The 16629-nt window shown below is 50.1% G+C and overlaps 6 protein-coding genes across 6 annotated transcripts; 3 read left to right on the top strand and 3 right to left on the bottom strand.

The window, feature by feature from the left end:
* Positions 1-458: 458 nt before the first annotated feature.
* On the bottom strand, positions 459-2497 carry N7443_008094 (fungal specific transcription factor domain-containing protein; the record flags this gene model as incomplete). Its single annotated transcript, XM_056888150.1, has 3 exons — positions 459-1628; positions 1682-2146; positions 2201-2497. The coding sequence occupies 3 exons, from the start codon at positions 2495-2497 to the stop codon at positions 459-461; spliced, it is 1932 nt and encodes a 643-aa protein (XP_056739841.1).
* Positions 2498-3030: 533 nt separating this feature from the next.
* Positions 3031-4409, top strand: N7443_008093 (MCT family MFS transporter; the record flags this gene model as incomplete). The annotated part of the gene is made up of 2 exons (XM_056888149.1): positions 3031-3240; positions 3291-4409. The coding sequence occupies 2 exons, from the start codon at positions 3031-3033 to the stop codon at positions 4407-4409; spliced, it is 1329 nt and encodes a 442-aa protein (XP_056739840.1).
* A 1412-nt stretch (positions 4410-5821) lies between these two features.
* On the bottom strand, positions 5822-8729 carry N7443_008092 (MCM DNA helicase complex subunit MCM2; the record flags this gene model as incomplete). The annotated part of the gene is made up of 5 exons (XM_056888148.1): positions 5822-5918; positions 5973-6142; positions 6195-8500; positions 8561-8670; positions 8725-8729. The coding sequence occupies 5 exons, from the start codon at positions 8727-8729 to the stop codon at positions 5822-5824; spliced, it is 2688 nt and encodes an 895-aa protein (XP_056739839.1).
* Positions 8730-10402: 1673 nt separating this feature from the next.
* N7443_008091 (putative metaphase-anaphase transition protein (Mlo2)) lies at positions 10403-12088 on the top strand (the record flags this gene model as incomplete). Its single annotated transcript, XM_056888147.1, has 3 exons — positions 10403-10494; positions 10571-10625; positions 10679-12088. 3 exons carry the CDS (start codon positions 10403-10405, stop codon positions 12086-12088), a joined length of 1557 nt encoding a protein of 518 aa, XP_056739838.1.
* Positions 12089-12460: 372 nt separating this feature from the next.
* Positions 12461-14113, bottom strand: ssn3 (cyclin-dependent serine/threonine protein kinase SSN3; the record flags this gene model as incomplete). The annotated part of the gene is made up of 3 exons (XM_056888146.1): positions 12461-13529; positions 13582-13735; positions 14029-14113. 3 exons carry the CDS (start codon positions 14111-14113, stop codon positions 12461-12463), a joined length of 1308 nt encoding a protein of 435 aa, XP_056739837.1.
* A 194-nt stretch (positions 14114-14307) lies between these two features.
* Positions 14308-15963, top strand: N7443_008089 (putative MFS glucose transporter; the record flags this gene model as incomplete). Its single annotated transcript, XM_056888145.1, has 3 exons — positions 14308-14393; positions 14459-14558; positions 14608-15963. The coding sequence occupies 3 exons, from the start codon at positions 14308-14310 to the stop codon at positions 15961-15963; spliced, it is 1542 nt and encodes a 513-aa protein (XP_056739836.1).
* Positions 15964-16629: the final 666 nt, after the last annotated feature.

Below are 16629 nucleotides of genomic sequence, written 5' to 3'. Positions count from 1 at the left end.
ACTGCATTTCCGAGCCGGTCAACACCAGCAAACGTCAAAACCTTGCTCCGTCCCCATCTCCCCTTGGGAGACTGATGATTTTTCTTTGTGTAATACCCAACATGTGCGCCGCCAGCATTCTGGCGACCCGAGATGGCGTTGATATTCCCTGGAGTCGGTCTGATTGATCCAAATTTTTCGCTTTCTTAGTTTTTTATTCTCCTTTTGCTTTTCGAGGCAAGAAACACATCGCCCTGGTGTGACCCCGTGTTTGAATCGAACCTCCTTCGTGTACTTCTTAGCCGCTTTGCTTTCAGGGACGTATTATCTGAGCGCAATCTTGTGTCTCATAGCATTATTTTGGTTTAATGGCGTTACGGAACAAATTCCATTTTATTCGCCTTGACTGTGTGAACTGCTTCTTTGTAATATCAAGTATAGCCCCCCTGTGACTAAACTAAGCTGGGTATGGTGAGGTACTACAGGCCGAGCCTTCCATTCACAATATCACTCCATTCAGGCAAGCAAAGCATGTCCGGCATCAACGCGTCGCCAAACATATCCATCTCCACATTCCAATTCGGATCCAACGAAGGCATCTTCGGACTAGGCCATTCAACCCCAGAAACAGCCTGGTCACTCAGATTGCCAGCGCCTGACTCGGCATGATTTACACATGGCTCACCAGCATCGCCCCTCTGACCTGCTATAGTTCGACGGACCTCGCCTCGTGCAATCGCAACTTGATGTCGAATGCGAGCCAGGCATCTCCAAATACTCCCCCGTCCAGCATCCATCGCAGATAGATCTTGAGAGTATGACAACGCGTCGAAGGTCTTATTTACCAGAACCCAGGCATCTTCAGTCTCTGGTGATAGTGGCACAGCACAGAGGAAGCGCAAAACGTACGCAAGAGCATACCATTGTGGATACGACTGAAAAAGCCAGGCAAATCTAGCAGACGACGTACCGCTGAGAAGAGTGTAACTACTCTCAACCGCGCGACAGGCCGTTCGGAAAGCCATTTCACAGAGTCCCTTGGCAGGGAAAGGAGTCGAGCAGTGCTTATGACCATCGGGGAAGGTGAGATGCTCTCGTGCCTGCAGCATAAACTCCATCTTGATGTACGCCGTGCGGTGATGCGCCGCTGCAGCAGTTTGTACCCTGGAAGGCGATTTTCCAGAAAAGAATTTCCTGCCCAACCAAGCGTTGTGTTCTCTCATGACCTTCCTCTTCTCTATAAGATCACCCGTCAGGTCATCATGCCGTCCCACCGCCGTCGGGCCAAGCATTCTCTGTAAGAGGGTGGTTGTTTCAATAGAAACTATAGCAAAAGACGCCTGAGTCCAGGTCTCCAACTCCAACGGGAGCGTTTCCATCTCCGGAAAGAGATAGTTATCATTGACATTGAGAGGGAGACGAAGGCCCTGGTTGACTGAATCGAAGCTATAGGCGAATCCGTGGTCTTCAGGTGCTCTTGAATCGAGCATGTTAAGGTGCCACCAGAGTCTGAGGCGTCGCTCGGTCTCGAATGGACTTAATGCCAGTGCGGCTCCGTAGCGGTGGATTCCGATGGATTGTGCTAATCGTATTGCAGTGCCAATGAGGATCCAAACACCACGGCTGGGGTCGTGGACTCGTAGGCATGTCTAGAACTGGTCAGATTTCATAATAACATAGAATCATGAGAAATTGAACTCACTGCAAATATGGCAATGGCCTCGATGGTCGTAACATCGGGTTCATTGAACAGGTTTAGTTCAATGATTATCTGATTCAGTCCATTTTTGAACCTCTCCAACAGCGTCGACCGATTTTCTGGAGATATACTCGATATTTCATCTTCGGTCAGGCTTGTCGTCGCAGCAAAGTAGACCGCAAATGCCAATGCAGAAAATGACGACACGGTTTGAGACGGATCGGCTATCAAAGCTATCATGGAAGACTGAGTCGTCGGAATGTGCAGAACTTTGACCACGGGGTCTACATTCTCGATGTATGTCTTCCATAAGCGCAGTGCTAGCTGAGGGTCTGGGTACAGGTGATTTGGATTCTCGTGTTGGCCATGCACTTGGGATATCCCAGTTGATAAGTTGAGGTCTCTGGTTCTGGATGCGCTGGCTTTTACGCAAGAGGATTGGCGATCAGGAGGTCTCAAGCGCTCTTCCTATGAGGTTGTTAGCACATACCGACACTTTTCAAGCACAGAGAGTGAGCTCACATCTTGGAAAAGATCCAATAAATTGGCATTATCAACATAATGAACTCTCTCTCCGTCTTTCAATAGAATTTCCCATGGCCTTGACGGTGCTTTAATGGTAGAGAGTGATTTAGGAAGATTTGACATGCCAGGGGTCTCCGTGTCAGGCACCTTCGCCTGTAAGCTTTCTGACGTTGATGGTTCTCTGTTTCTCTGCTCGAGTAGGAGAGACTCGAGTCGTTGCAGACGATCAGAGATGTCCTGCAAACTGGGCGTCTTCTTAGCCTCGCGCCTGTCACTCGGATACGTGCATATCATTCTCATACGAGAGCATTGTGAGCAGGGGGCTTTGCGATCGCATCGTGTCTTTCGCCGATAGCATCTCACGCACGAGCGGCTAGTTCCGGGGTGGTCTTGCTGAGACCACTGATAATGATTTCCTTGCTCGTCCATTATGTGGTCATGATGATGCTTCCTTTCGAAACATCAAGACGTTGTGGTGTGAGTAGTTCAGGTAGAGCGTCGGCCTTTTCGGCCCCGCAGCGCCGATGATGGAATAAGCGTTGTCTGGGATCCACACCTCGATTAATTCGGGGTAGTATGAGCTTTTCGGAGATACTGGTGGACATGATTCATCAATTCGGTATAATATATTGGAGATTCTATACTGTGATACAGATTGCTAGCTAATAACCGACACATACACATACAATATTGGAACTTCAAGAGAGCCATGTGTAGGAAGAATAGTGTCGGGGCAACGGGGCCGAGAGGCCCGAACCCACGAGGAGAGAGGCTAATAATTATCTTTTATAAAGCTTTCACTTCTCCTGAAGCCGAGATCAGCAGAAATGGTAACAATTGAATCAAGAATGATATCATCTACTGCCTCGTGTGGACGCTCGCGGGACGAGTCCTCAGATACAGCCGTCGAGCTGGACACCGGAAATATCAGATCGCCGGCCGAGGAATCAATGAAACCACTTCCTGAAGGCGGCTATGGATGGGTCTGTGTGGCATCCGTATTTCTCATCAATGCACATACATGGGGTGTGAACAGCGTATGCATTGTGAACTTAATCCTTAATTTATCAAAGTTAACCGTTAACAGGCTTATGGAGTTCTTCTCTCCTACTATCTCTCCGACCATACTTTTCCAAACACAAGTGCCCTCGAATATGCATTTGTTGGCGGACTGAGTATTGCAATGGCCTTTGTCGTATCTCCCCTCTCAACATACATTGTCCATCATTACGGAATGCGCCCTGCTCTCAGCATCGGCAGCGTGCTCGTCGCAGTTTCTCTGATAACAACTTCCTTCGCGCAGAAAACATGGCAACTCTTCCTTTCTCAGGGCGTATGCTTCGGGCTAGGAATGGGCTTTGCCTTTGTCGGCTCTGTCGGGGTTGTTTCACATTGGTTTCACAAACGCCGAAGTCTTGTCAATGGCATTGTCGCCGGTGGTTCTGGCATCGGAGGATTGACATACTCACTCGCTGTCAATGCCATGATTACGCGCCTCGGTTATCCATGGGCTATGCGCATCCTCGGTATCATATGCTTTGTTGTCAATCTCGTCTGTGGCAATCTTCTTCGACTGCCGCCGAACTATCATCCAAAAGTTAACCAATCGCTGATGAAAATTGGCCTTTTCAAGAAGCCCGAATACATATTCTATCTCGCGTGGGGTCTATTTAGTGGCCTGGGCTACATTGCCTTGCTGTTTAGTCTGTCCAGCTATGCGGTAGCAGTTGGCATGACACAACAAACAGGAAGTATCGCCAGTGCTCTATTGAGTCTAGGCCAGGCCCTCGGTCGTCCTTTGGTGGGCATTCTCAGTGACCATTTCGGCCGGATAGAGGTTCCTCTATATGCATCCATGCTCGCTGGACTCTTTTGCCTCGTGATTTGGCCATTCTCCGACTCTACTGGTGTGCTATACTTTTTCTCGATTATCGTTGGTCTAGAATCTGGGACGTTGTGGGCAGCAGCAGCTCCAATTGCTGCTGAAATCGTTGGGCTTGCCGATTTATCAGGTGCATTAGGATTCTTCTGGCTTGTTCTGGCACCGCCTACGGCTGTTGCTGAACCTATTGCGGTGCAGCTACGGGACAGCACTGCCAATTCGTATCCTTATTTGAGAGTTCAACTATTTACTGGATTTATGTATATTGGAGCTGGTCTTTGGCTCATCTGCCTAAAGGTTTGGAGAGCAAAAAGCAACGAATGAACTGCTTAATTCCAGGGTTATATCGGGTTACTTTGAGAATTTGTAAAATAAAGGATCAACGGACAGCAAAATCTTAGAGAAAATATCATTTGGTGCACTCTGAGGCTGTCACATTGCAAGTGCTGTGGACGCTAATAAGCTTCGCTGTCAAGGTGTTTTAATCTTCAGTATTAGTGTTCTATCCTTCAAGCCTCCTCCCCTTCTCGGCATGAAACAAGTAAAGAGGCATTTAGGCAGATATTGAGGGGGGAACAAAACATTACGTAGTAATGTTACAATGCATAATATGAACTGAAAGGTTCAATACAGATATTTCCTGCTGTTTATCCTCTTTCTACATATGCTCTATGGATAAGTTGCGAGATATTAATCTAGCCCAATAAGTCGATTACTGTCCACGGAATGACCAACCATGAAGCCTTAATTAGGTCCATTTCAAACATCAGCTGAGCACCTTTATAACCCTAGGTGTCACCACACAGGCCTATGATCGTAGGATGGTCGGATCTAGCGCCTTTATGTAATTTCAAGGAGATACCCGATGCGACAACTCTAGGAAGAGGATTATTTAGAAAGCAGAGCTCGCCATATTTTAACCTATTGAAATGGACCTTGGTTCATCATATTCGCTCGAAAGTTCTAGGTGCTACCTAAAGCGGTACCGACCTTACTACAACGCGCAGTTCTAGCGCCAAACACCAAGCAACTAGATAGATAAGTTCGACGACCACCGTCAAATTCATACTAGTAAACTCATATCCCGACAGTCTATACCAATGATATAAAATACCTCTTTTCTCGCAACCCAATCCAAATGACGGCCCCGGTTATATCCATCGAGCACTAGGCAGCACGTATCCTGGCCCTTACAGCGGGCTCCAGTAGAACAGAAACTTCCGCAAACGACCAGAAGAGCTGAATTCTTCGACCCTTGCAAGAAGATTGATATCACGCCAGCGGCTTCCTATCATCTTTGAGGTATCACCATATGGGCAGCGTCTTTGCCAGTGCCGAGTCATGAAGTTCGACCAATGGTTTGATTTGTGCTTCTCGTACCTGTCCAGCTACGCAGCGAACGCCTGCACCTATAGATGGTTATGTGTGGGTTGGAGATCAGTTGTTGATTGTTGGGGCGACTCAAGTGGACGATGGACCAGGCGATGCCGGCGTTGACGGCAGAACTTTTTCGCTTGATCGGTGACTTGGACAATCTGTAATGGAGTTACGATGCATGGACTAAGGGGATTTCTAAGGTGTTGATAGGATTAAGAAATATCATGTTCATTCATTAAATCATGGACCAACCAGCGAAGCCCTCGCAGTAGCATCTAAAATAACGCCATCACCCCGGATGCAAAAAAAAAAAAAAGGTATTTTACTCAAAAGAAACCGTTACCTTGGCTTGAAAATGTCTACCGTACCGCGGATACATTCCGGGGTACCCGCAGGTTGGGTTGGGCAACGCCAGCACGGCGCTTGGACTGCGGCTTGGGCCTGGAGAGTGTGTACCTTGACGGGGATATTAGCACGGACGTCTCTCTCGAGATGAAAAGTATAACATACTTGGCAAATGCACGGGAAAGCGCCTTCTTGGCGCTGACCTTCTGGCTGCCGATGAAGGACTCCACTGTCACGGCGATGGCGCGGTCGATGTCCTGAGCAGAGCAGTACTCGGACAGACGCATCTTGCAGAAAGATTCAGCAATACGCATGATGGCCTCCAAGTGACGGACCTATTGTAATATGAGTAAGGCGACAAACATAATCAAACAAAGAAAGACATACCGTTATGGGGTAGGCACCAGTGGCCAGGGACTCGCGGCGCATGTCTGCGAAGAGACGGGCGACCTTGTCCTGGTCGATCTGGTAGAGCTTCGGGTGGCAGTGCTCGCGGGCGTAGAGAATGTACTTCCGTAGCAGCTCCTGAGGGATCTCACCCTCCTTCTCCTCCTCGGCCTGCTTCTGCTCAGCCGCACGTCGAGCGATTTCCTCCTGAGATGGGGGCATCCGGCGACCCTCCTTGTCGATGCGGTAACCGTCTGCATCAATGAGTTGGCCGTCATTATCGACCATATCACCGTTCTCATTTCGCAGAGGGCGGAGCGGGTTGGCACGGTGGTGGGACTCGATCACGAAGTTGGCCAGACGCTCATCCTCGGTGGGCTCAACCAGATCACGCACCACGCAGAGAATGTCGAAACGAGACAGGATAGGCTCGGTCAGTTCGACGTTCTCGGAGAAGGGCTTGGTACTGTTGTAGCGACCACCTGTAGGGTTGGCGGCGGCGACGACAGCACAGCGAGCCTGAAGGGTAGTCACGATACCAGCCTTGGAAATAGAAATGGTTTGTTGTTCCATGGCTTCGTGAATGGATGTACGGTCCTGGTCGTTCATCTTATCGAACTCATCAATGAGACAAGTACCACGATCAGCCAACACCAGCGCACCACCTTCCAACGTCCATTCGCTGGTCAGTGGATCACGGCGAACACTGGCCGTCAAACCGACGGCACTAGCACCCTGACCGGTGGCGAAGACGGCACGGTGAGCAGTCTTCTCAACGTACTTGAGAATCTGCGACTTGGCAGTACCAGGGTCACCCAGAAGAAGGACATTAATGTCACCACGGATCGACATCTTGCCCTGCGCCTGCTTGCTGACACCGCCGAAGAGCGAAAGCGCGACGGCAGTCTTGACGTCGTAGTGGCCATAGATACTGGGTGCCATGGAGCGGACAATTCTATCCACAATATCGGGCTCACGAGACAGAGCCCGGATCTCACGCTCATCCTCTTCAGTCAAGTTGAAACCGGCAAGCTGATCGTGAGACTTCACGACATGGTTGGCCTCGATGATGGTAGCAAATACGGGGAATCCGTTCTTGTTGTTCAGCTGCGCGTCGTAGCTGTTGCGGTAAATACCAGTAATTTCGATTTCATCGCCCGGCTTGGCCAGGTCAATCAGGTCGGCCAGAAGGACGACCTCACGCTGACGAGGCAGACGACCGGCTGGAACGGATCCAGGAGACTCTTGCAGAGTCAGCTTCTGGTAGTTGCGGTAGACAGTTTTCTCCGAATTGACGGTGAAGGGACCACGGGACTGGCAGTTCTGGCAGAACGAGATCTTCACCTCCTGGCTAGCTTCTTGCTGGAAGGGACCCAGAGTGATTCCACACTTCTGGCAGAGGAACATCACATACTTCAGTTGCGGGAAGACACCGCTGCGGCGAGTGACGACACCGCTGACACGTACCAAACAGTTCAAGTGAGACTGACGCAGCTGGCGGAGGGTGTAGATGATAGGCACATCTGTGATGCGCACGTGGATCTCGTTGTGAATATCATGGTACTGCGGGTAGTGGAAGAGAGTGACATCGAGGGCGACTTGATCGAAGACCTTCAAAACTTCGGTAGGCTCGTTGGCGAGGAAGTAAGAGAGAGCGGCCTTGGTCTCACTCAAATGGGCATAAGACACTTCCAGCGAAGCAGAGTTGACCTCACCAAGGGTCTTGATGCGGTTTCCATACACGGACTGGCCACTGGGGTCAATGAACTCTGTGAGGAAGGCCTTGAATTCACGGTAAATGGAGCGGAGAACCTGAGGCTGAGTGACCCAATCGGTGATGTTGGCAGCCTTCACATCTGCCAATTCCTCAAGGGACAATTCTTCCATACCCTCATCTGCCATGTCGATATCCTCACGGTCTTCATCGTAGTGGTGACGACGGCGTCGGGGTTGGCGCGACAGATCCATCTCAACATCATCGTCATCCTGCAGGAAAGCGGCGGGCATGCGGCGCCGGCGCTGAAGTTCCCGATCTCTCTTGTTCAGACGAGAATCTAGTTGCCGACGGGAAGCGGCATCGAGTTCATCATGATCGCCGTCATCGTCAATATACGCTTCATTCTGGTACTGATCCTGTGCGGCATCATGATAATCTCGCTCGAAGTTATCGCCGAACAGATCGATCCCATCCTCATCCTCGGCCAATTCATCCACGTCGTCAATATCAGGAACAAGCTCGGCCTCTTCGTCATCATCTTCATCATCGTCGAATGGCAGCGCAGGCGGGGATGAGGCCAGGGCCATCGCTGTTCATTTTGTCAGTCTGTGCCCATGCAGATTCTGCCAGGGGGAGGGGCTCCACATACGACTGGAAGGAGGCAACGGCGCTGGTGAAGACATATCCTCCTCTCTTTCGCGCTTTCGAGTGTTGCCTCTCGGGCCGCGATTTGCGGCCGAGTCGCTCGGTCGGAGGGGACTGCATTGCATTAGCCGTGCTGAAAAAACTGCTGTTGACCCTTTTAATACTCACTCCATGCTATGTGTGTGTGTGTGCGTGCGTATGTGTTTGTGGCTCAATCTTCAAAAATGGGACTGATTGAGAAATTTGGAATGAGGAAAAACAATAATGGTATGGGGAATTGCCTACTTTCGTCGAATGCGCCAAAGGCGTGTTTAAGGAGTGAAGGAGTTAAAACTGGACACGGACGCGTCGCGTGACGCGTGACGCGTTTCAATTTAGCTAATTGAGTCAGCCAAGTCATGTGATAAATTTAGTTTGTGAAGTGAACTTTGTCATTTTCGAATAAGAGGGACTAGTGAGAGCCTCTCGGCGTTACGCAAGCCCTACTTAGTCTCGATTATCGCTAAGCGATGATACCAAACCATGCCTAGGCCAAAAGCCACATCAATAGCACCTGATTTGATACAGACCGACTACTGAGTCCGATTAATACTTTCTTCTGCGCAGTAAGTATTTTAGGCCTTTGATATTAAGATATCTAAAGAGAGCCCAATCCGCCTTGCTGAGATTGTAATTTAGGCAAAAATTGTTTGCCCAGTCTAATGTTATCGCTAAGTCCTAGGCGCAATTAAGTTTTAAAGGGAAGACGCAAGTGTCATTCAGGGCAATACTATCGTAAAGACATGCAAATTTTTGCGTGGAATTAAAGCGAGCTTTACCGGGTTAAAGAAATCTATACTACTACTACTACTACTACTACTACTACTACTACTACTACTACTACTACTACTACTACTACTACTACTACTACTACTACTACTACTACTACTACTACTACTACTACTACTACACCGACGCAAAGTTTTTTAGTAGTAGTCATCAATTTAGTTCTTATCTATCCCAATGTTCGCCGCTAGCTTCGTAAGTCGTATATGAATACTTATTGACTTGTGTTATCTCAGTAGTGTCGTCCTTCACGCGGTCGACCCGCTTTAGAAAGCACATGAGACATTTAAATGACTCGTTGGAAGATGATGTAAATATTACGTCTAGCAAGTCAGTCACTAAGGATCTCAATGGCCTCAGATGTGGGTTACATAGGTTATTATCTGGAAAGTAGTGTGACACCGTCTGCGTCTCTCATAATCCAAAGCACTGCTCTCTTCGGCGTGGTCCTTCGTCACGCTACTGTTGGTGATCAACTAAGGTAAATATTGACTCTTGTATACCTACATGTAGCTATCAGCTTGGTATCACTAACGCATTCTGTGATCTATCAGTGTACATGACCACATTCTCCCTCGGCCAACATCAAATTCCTCATGATCTCCCTGTAAGACTCTGTGGGCTCTTGGCTGTCTACAGTAATGAAACTAGAGAGGTCCTAATAGCGTATAGGAAATAACACTTTATTCACGACGAGGGGTCCGCTGATACGCGTCTCGTTTCAATTAACTCCGGTTGGGAAGTCATGTGACTTTCGCGCTCTAACGATGCTTTACACTTTGGCTTGTTAGATGCGAGAGCAAATTATCGAAATTTGCGATAGCTACATTGTTCGACGCGGACTATGTCGTGAAAGTCGCCGCGATTAATTTCGCATCGTTCTGGCAGCAAATAAGCGCCGTTGCAAACAGCCCAAACACTGGACTCGCCGCATATTGCAGCAACGACCCGCTCATCCTCCAGACTGTCGTCACGATATCGACACACTTCCACATACAGCTACATTGTAAAGATATCTACAATGGATACACTACATGAAACTGATGGCCACGACACTGCCAACCTCGTACGACGCGAAAGTCTCGGATCTCAAAACTCTCAGACAGCAAAAGAGTACGCGCTCCCTTCTATGCTTGTTCTCCTATGCTTGCGACAAAGACACGCGCATATCCAATCTAACACAAAAAAGATTTATTGAGTCGCAGATTCGACTTGAAGCTGATGCACGCGAAGCCCTTCCATACGTGAGCGTATTCTGAACGCAAAGAAATCGCACGCGACACTAACGCTTCCTTAGTCCTTCGATTCATGCACGTATGCTCTAGGTCCATTACGACAGAATCTATTCGCCTGCCTAACGTGCAACCCTCCTCCTTCGAAGCCTAACGACCCCTACACTCCCGCTGCCGTTTGTTATTCCTGTCAAATTTCCTGCCACAGCGAGCACGAACTAGTAGAGCTGTTCAATAAACGGAATTTTGTTTGTGACTGCGGTACTACTCGCTTGCCATCGCCATGCACTTTGCGCGAGGATCCGAAGACTGGTCGAAAGATTGTCCGGTCACAAGAGGCCGCTCCTGGAAACAAGTACAACCACAACTTCCGCAATCAGTTCTGCGGTTGCGGTGAACAGTATGATGCGCACGAAGAGAAAGGAACAATGTTCCAATGCCTCGGCCTCGGCACGGTCGAGACTGGTGGTTGTGGTGAGGACTGGTGGCACCCTGAATGCCTTATCGGTCTTCCCCGAGACTGGCATAAGAGCGAAGTGAGCGAGAAGCAAGCGCCTTCCGACGACATTGTCGCGCCGGTAAACGCTCACGCCCAGCCGGTAGACGATGATGATGAAACTCCACTGCCTCCTGGATTCCCCGCTGAGGATGATTTCTGGCAGCTTATCTGCTTCAAGTGCTTGGACTCCAATCCGTGGCTGAAGCCGTATGCGGGTACTCCCGGATTCCTTCCCCCGGTGTATCAGCATGGTGTAATGAGGGAGCCTTCTGCCGTGAAGACGTCTGATGAACAGACCGATCGCTCGAAGAAACGGAAGGCAGAGGATGACGTAGTATCCCATGAGACCACTGCAAAGCGCACCAGGGATGAGTCGCAAACATCGACGTCAGCTCCTATCAAAGAGGAACCATCAACGAAACCCGAAGACACGACAGAAGCTCTCAAGGCTGATACACGGAAGACCGACACCGCCCAACCCAAACATACCTCTCTTCCCACCCCCGGTCCGGTAGGGTCATTTTCACTGTTCGTGGAACATGATTTTTACGACCATCTCTGCCGATGTGCAGAGTGCTTCCCTAAGCTAGCGCCGTATCCGCAACTTCGTGAAGAAGAGGATACATATGAACCTCCTCTATCTGACGATGGCGAGGACAATGCCGCTGCAAGCACCGGCACAGGCAGTCTCTTGGAGCGCGGTGAAGCAGCCCTAAGCAATGTCGATCGCGTGCGTGCCATCGAGGGTGCCATGATTTACAACCATCTCCGCGATAAGGTTAAAGACTTTCTCAAGCCGTTTGCTGAAAGTGGCCAGGCTGTTAGCGCAGATGATATCAAGGGCTACTTTGAGAAGCTGCGCGGTGATGAGCAGGGTATCAAAGACGCCGCTGGTCAAGCAGAGGCGGTGGGAGGACGAGGCACCGATGGTGACGGCGATACCGGTGACGGCCGACGCGAGCAGAGCGGTATGTGAAAAGTTCTCCCATGGCAACTAATTCTATTGACTCACTCGAGGCTTCTAGGTTTCTAAACGCGAAGATTGCAGGAGATTTGTATTTTTCAATGTGCCAGCGCAGCAAAAGGGAATAAAGGTGCTCATGGGAAGGGATCGGAGGGACGAAATCTAACGGATTGGCTTCAGGATTAGGCGCATTATGGTACTGCAGGAAATGAATTCACGGAATGAAACCAAGTGTACATTCATTGAGGTATCTGTAGGAACCGAGACCCTTGGTCAACGCCGAAGCCAAATAAAACAAAAATGCTATGTAGATAACCCCAAGCCTGGTCTATGCACTTCCAATTACAAGAAAAGATGAATCATGTCTATACAGCAAAATAAAGATCATTCTTTGAGTCGCTTCGCCGTTCTCAATAAAGAGTCATCTGGCAGGCCACTGCGCTTGGTGCCGGGCAGACTACCCGTGCGCATATCATTGTCATCCTGTGTTACCCGGCGATGCGGGTATTTGCTTTCGATGCCTTCAAAGCAGTTTGCGCTGACGGATCCTCCGTTCGTAAAGTAGGGGTGCTCCAAAGCTTCTTCAGCAGTTATTCGCTTCGTCGGATCATATTCCAGCATACGGGAAATCAGATCAAACCCGTCGGCACCGGGTGTACCGGCACTTGAAGTAGCCGAGTAGCCGCCATTCTTCAAACAGCTTTGATACCACCCTTCGAGATTTGGGCCTCGGTGGAAGTGAGCAGGCTGCCTGTGGAGGACCAGAGACTGCAACTGTGTGTATTCCGGCATAGAGGCGAGACCTGGCCAGGTTTCCTTGCGGGGAAGCCCGAGAATCTCGACGATCTTCATCATTTGATTGCGTTGGAAAGGGACTGTCTTTTTGCTGTCCATTTTAGCTTCCTCGCCTTTAAAAATGGGTCGGAGAGAGAGAAGCTCCGCGAAGATGCATCCTACTGCCCACATATCAACAGCGGGGGTATAGTGACGGCTGCCCAGAAGAAGCTCCGGGGCTCGATACCATATGGTAACAACAACTTTGTCTCCAGTGAACAAGGAGTTGAGTGGTTTGTAGAAGAGACGCGCCAGACCTAAGTCACCGATTCGAATAGCACCGCTTGAGGTGACCAGGATGTTGGCTGGCTTGAGATCACGATGTAAGACCCAATTTGTGTGTAAATAGAGTAACCCGTTCAGTAATTGGAATAAGATTGACCGGACCATCTTAGCGGGTATGGCGTGTCTTTGGGGCTGTGTGTGGTGGTGAATAATTTGGAGTAGGTCGTGTTCCGTGTATTCGAACACCATGAAGATACATTTGTCTTCTAGGATAATCTCCTCAAGCTGGACGACGTTGGCATGCGACAGCTCGGTACAGAGAGCCATCTCTCGGATCGCCGATTGCGATAGGCCGGTATACTGGATGGACTCGCCTTCCTTGTCCGGCTTGAACCTGGTGACTAGTCAGAGCTGGCATCACTCGGTAGGACGATTGGAAATTGTACTTCTTGATCGCAAACTCGCCTTTATGGCCATTTTTGCCAATCGCTTTGTATACTCGTCCGTAGGTACCGCTGCTAATGAACCCCACAATGTGATATCGGTCTCGGACTCGGACTTTGCTGGTATACCCGGTGGTCCTTCGGGAGTCAATCGTCTCTTTAACAGTATGAAGCGTCAGCACTTGCGACAAATAGCGGTGTTGCCAGGAAACATCAATTCAAGGATACAAGCGTCTTTGAGGAGAATCATAAGAACCACGCAGATGAAGATCGCAAAACCAGAGATGCAGGCCAGCCACCGTAGAGTCAAGGGGACAAATTACCCCGAGGATAGAAGCCTCCAGCAGTATTTAGAAGAGGGAAACCTTTCCCAAACATAGTGAAAAGAGAAGACAAGCTCACGCTAGCAAAGAGAGCAAGCAACACAGTAACCAAGAATTAAGTATTTACCATCGAAGGACTGCAGGTTCCGCTTCAGACTGGTTCTGGCTCGAGCAGAGATCGAACCGGAGGAAGGCGGGTTTGTCAGGCTCATTGGATCGTTCGGTCCATCGGGATCTCGGTCTCGTGGGGAGGAAGGGGGCTCTCCACCCGTTTGGAGTGGTTCGGAGAAGGAAAATGCGGAGTCTCGGTGGCTTGTCAGTGGATGGCGGAGAAAGCGGCCCGGTTGTTTCGAGGCGAATGAGAGGAATGGAGGGATTGGAGATAGTGAGGGGGGATCGGCTAGAGATGAAGCAGTTCACGGGTGTTTTGTCGCAGTTCCGCCAAGTTCGGGCGCTTATCGCTATTATCACCGTGACATTTGGGAGCTCAACGTCATCTTCTTTACTCTCCCTTTAATCTCCAACCTCCAACTCATTTTAAATGACCCTTTGATTAGCATCATGGCGGGTGATACAACTCAATCCAGGGTCACGCCATACCTGATCTATCTCGTGTTTGTCACGACCCTAGGCCCTCTGCAATTTGGTTACCATCTGGTAAGCAATGAGTCCCCAAGGTCCAACTCCCACTGACTCTCATGAATAGGCTGAGCTCAATGCCCCCCAGGCGGTCGTGACATGTGAAAAGAAATCCATACATTCGGCTTCTCCCTATGGCTTGCCGCAATGTCTCCCTATGACACCTTCACAATTCGGTCTGGTCTCCTCGATCTATACACTTGGTGGACTAGTTGGGGCTTTGCTGGCAGGGCCCGTGTCAACCAAATATGGACGCCGCCTTGCGCTACGAGCAACAACAATCTTTTTCATCCTAGGACCCGTGGCTGAGACCCTGGCACCGGCCATTCCGCTCCTGGCCCTAGGCAGATTCCTCTCGGGAGTGGGATCAGGCGCAGCTATTGTAGTTGGTCCTATCTATGTCTCGGAAATCTCGCCTCCGGAGTCGCGCGGCTTTTTCGGTGCCTTTACACAGGTCATGACCAATGTGGGTATATTGTTGTCTCAGACACTGGGGTACTTCTGGAGTCGTGACAGTCTATGGCGGATTATTCTTGCCGTGGCTGGCATTATTGGAGCACTGGAGCTCCTGGGGCTGCTCATGGTGCCTGAGAGCCCAGCATGGCTCATTGATAATCATCAAGTGAGCCAGGCTCGCAAGGTTCTCCAGCGAATCCGTGGCCGAGATGCAGACATCGGCCCGGAGATCGAAATCTGGAGAAACTCGGGCGCAGGTCCTGCATCAGGAGAAGAAGAGTCTCTTCTTGCTCCGACAGGCAACCAGATTCCCAAACAGTCCGTCACAATCACGCAGGCTATTCGGGATCCGTACTACCTGCCCGCCATCATCGCTGTTGTGGGTGTGATGATTGCCCAGCAATTTACTGGAGTCAACAGCATCATTATGTACAGTGTTTCCCTGCTGCAGAGCATTCTACCAACCACTGCCTCACTTCTCACCGTGGGCATCTCGGCAATCAATCTTGTCATTACTCTGGCATGTTCGCCTTTGCCCGATCGTATCGGCCGGAAGACCTGCCTACTGCTTAGTATCGGAGGCATGGGCTGCAGCTCCATACTTCTGGCCTTAGGGATGCAGTTTGATCTGAAGATCGCATCCGCAATCGCTGCACTACTGTTCGTCGCTTGTTTTGCTGTGGGACTGGGCCCCGTTCCCTTTATCCTGGCGTCCGAGCTTGTGGGACCCGAGGCGGTTGGGGCAGCGCAAAGCTGTGCACTGGCGGCCAACTGGACGGCGACATTTATCGTGGCCCAGTTCTTCCCCGTGCTTAATGACTCTCTCGGTGGTCATGGAAAGGTCTACTGGATTTTTGCGATCATGGCGGGGCTTCTAGGCTGCTTCATCTACTGGTGGGTGCCGGAAACCAAGGGCAAGGCCAATGCCGACGAGGTCTGGGGCCGCGTGGATCGACGCCAGGACTAGAGTGACTAGTTAAGGCTATTCCAAGTCTTCGTAGATCACATATCAGCAATTACTCCATTCCGATTCCAACCGTAGACTATGAAAGCGTTGAGGATGCGGGGTAGTTATTGCAGTGCATTCCGTGGCGAGTGGATCCCTTGCATTTTGAGTACGCTTGACGTGATCGAATAACATAGAATATCCCCTAGGAATTGTTCTAGACATGGAGAATCCAGGCAAACCCGGTCAGAAGTAAATACCTCAGATCCCATGAAATGGCGGTGCACAACAAGGCAGGTGGAGAAGTGGATCAACCCTCAATTTGACGTCGTGTGGGAGAACATCAATTGCTATTGTTTCTCGCACCCACTTCTTTCCCCTTCTCTCAGTCGCTCTCGAGCCTCTCCTTGTATATCTGGCTTCTTCCATCCCCGATTATCCTAATCCATCTCAATTGCCTTGCAATTCGACCTAATCCCAAGTGCTCAGCTTCGTTTGGTACCTGTGGTTGGCACTGGTCTTGGGTTCGTGCTGGGATCGACCCGAGCAGATCGCAGATCGCGCAACTTGGGGACTCGACTCGAGCCACACCTTTCAGGGACTGTCCGAACGGGGCCAGAACGCCCGATTGATCCTGTCTCCCTCTCAGTTTCTTCTCTTCTGCGTCTCCCGCGTCTCTTCGGCACT

The sequence above is a fragment of the Penicillium atrosanguineum genome (assembly GCF_028827265.1).
Source record: "Penicillium atrosanguineum strain IBT 20685 chromosome Unknown utg000006l_segment0_segment0, whole genome shotgun sequence".
NCBI lineage: Eukaryota > Fungi > Ascomycota > Eurotiomycetes > Eurotiales > Aspergillaceae > Penicillium > Penicillium atrosanguineum.
Note: the sequence above shows the minus strand (reverse complement) of the source record. Positions and strands in the feature narration are given on the sequence as shown.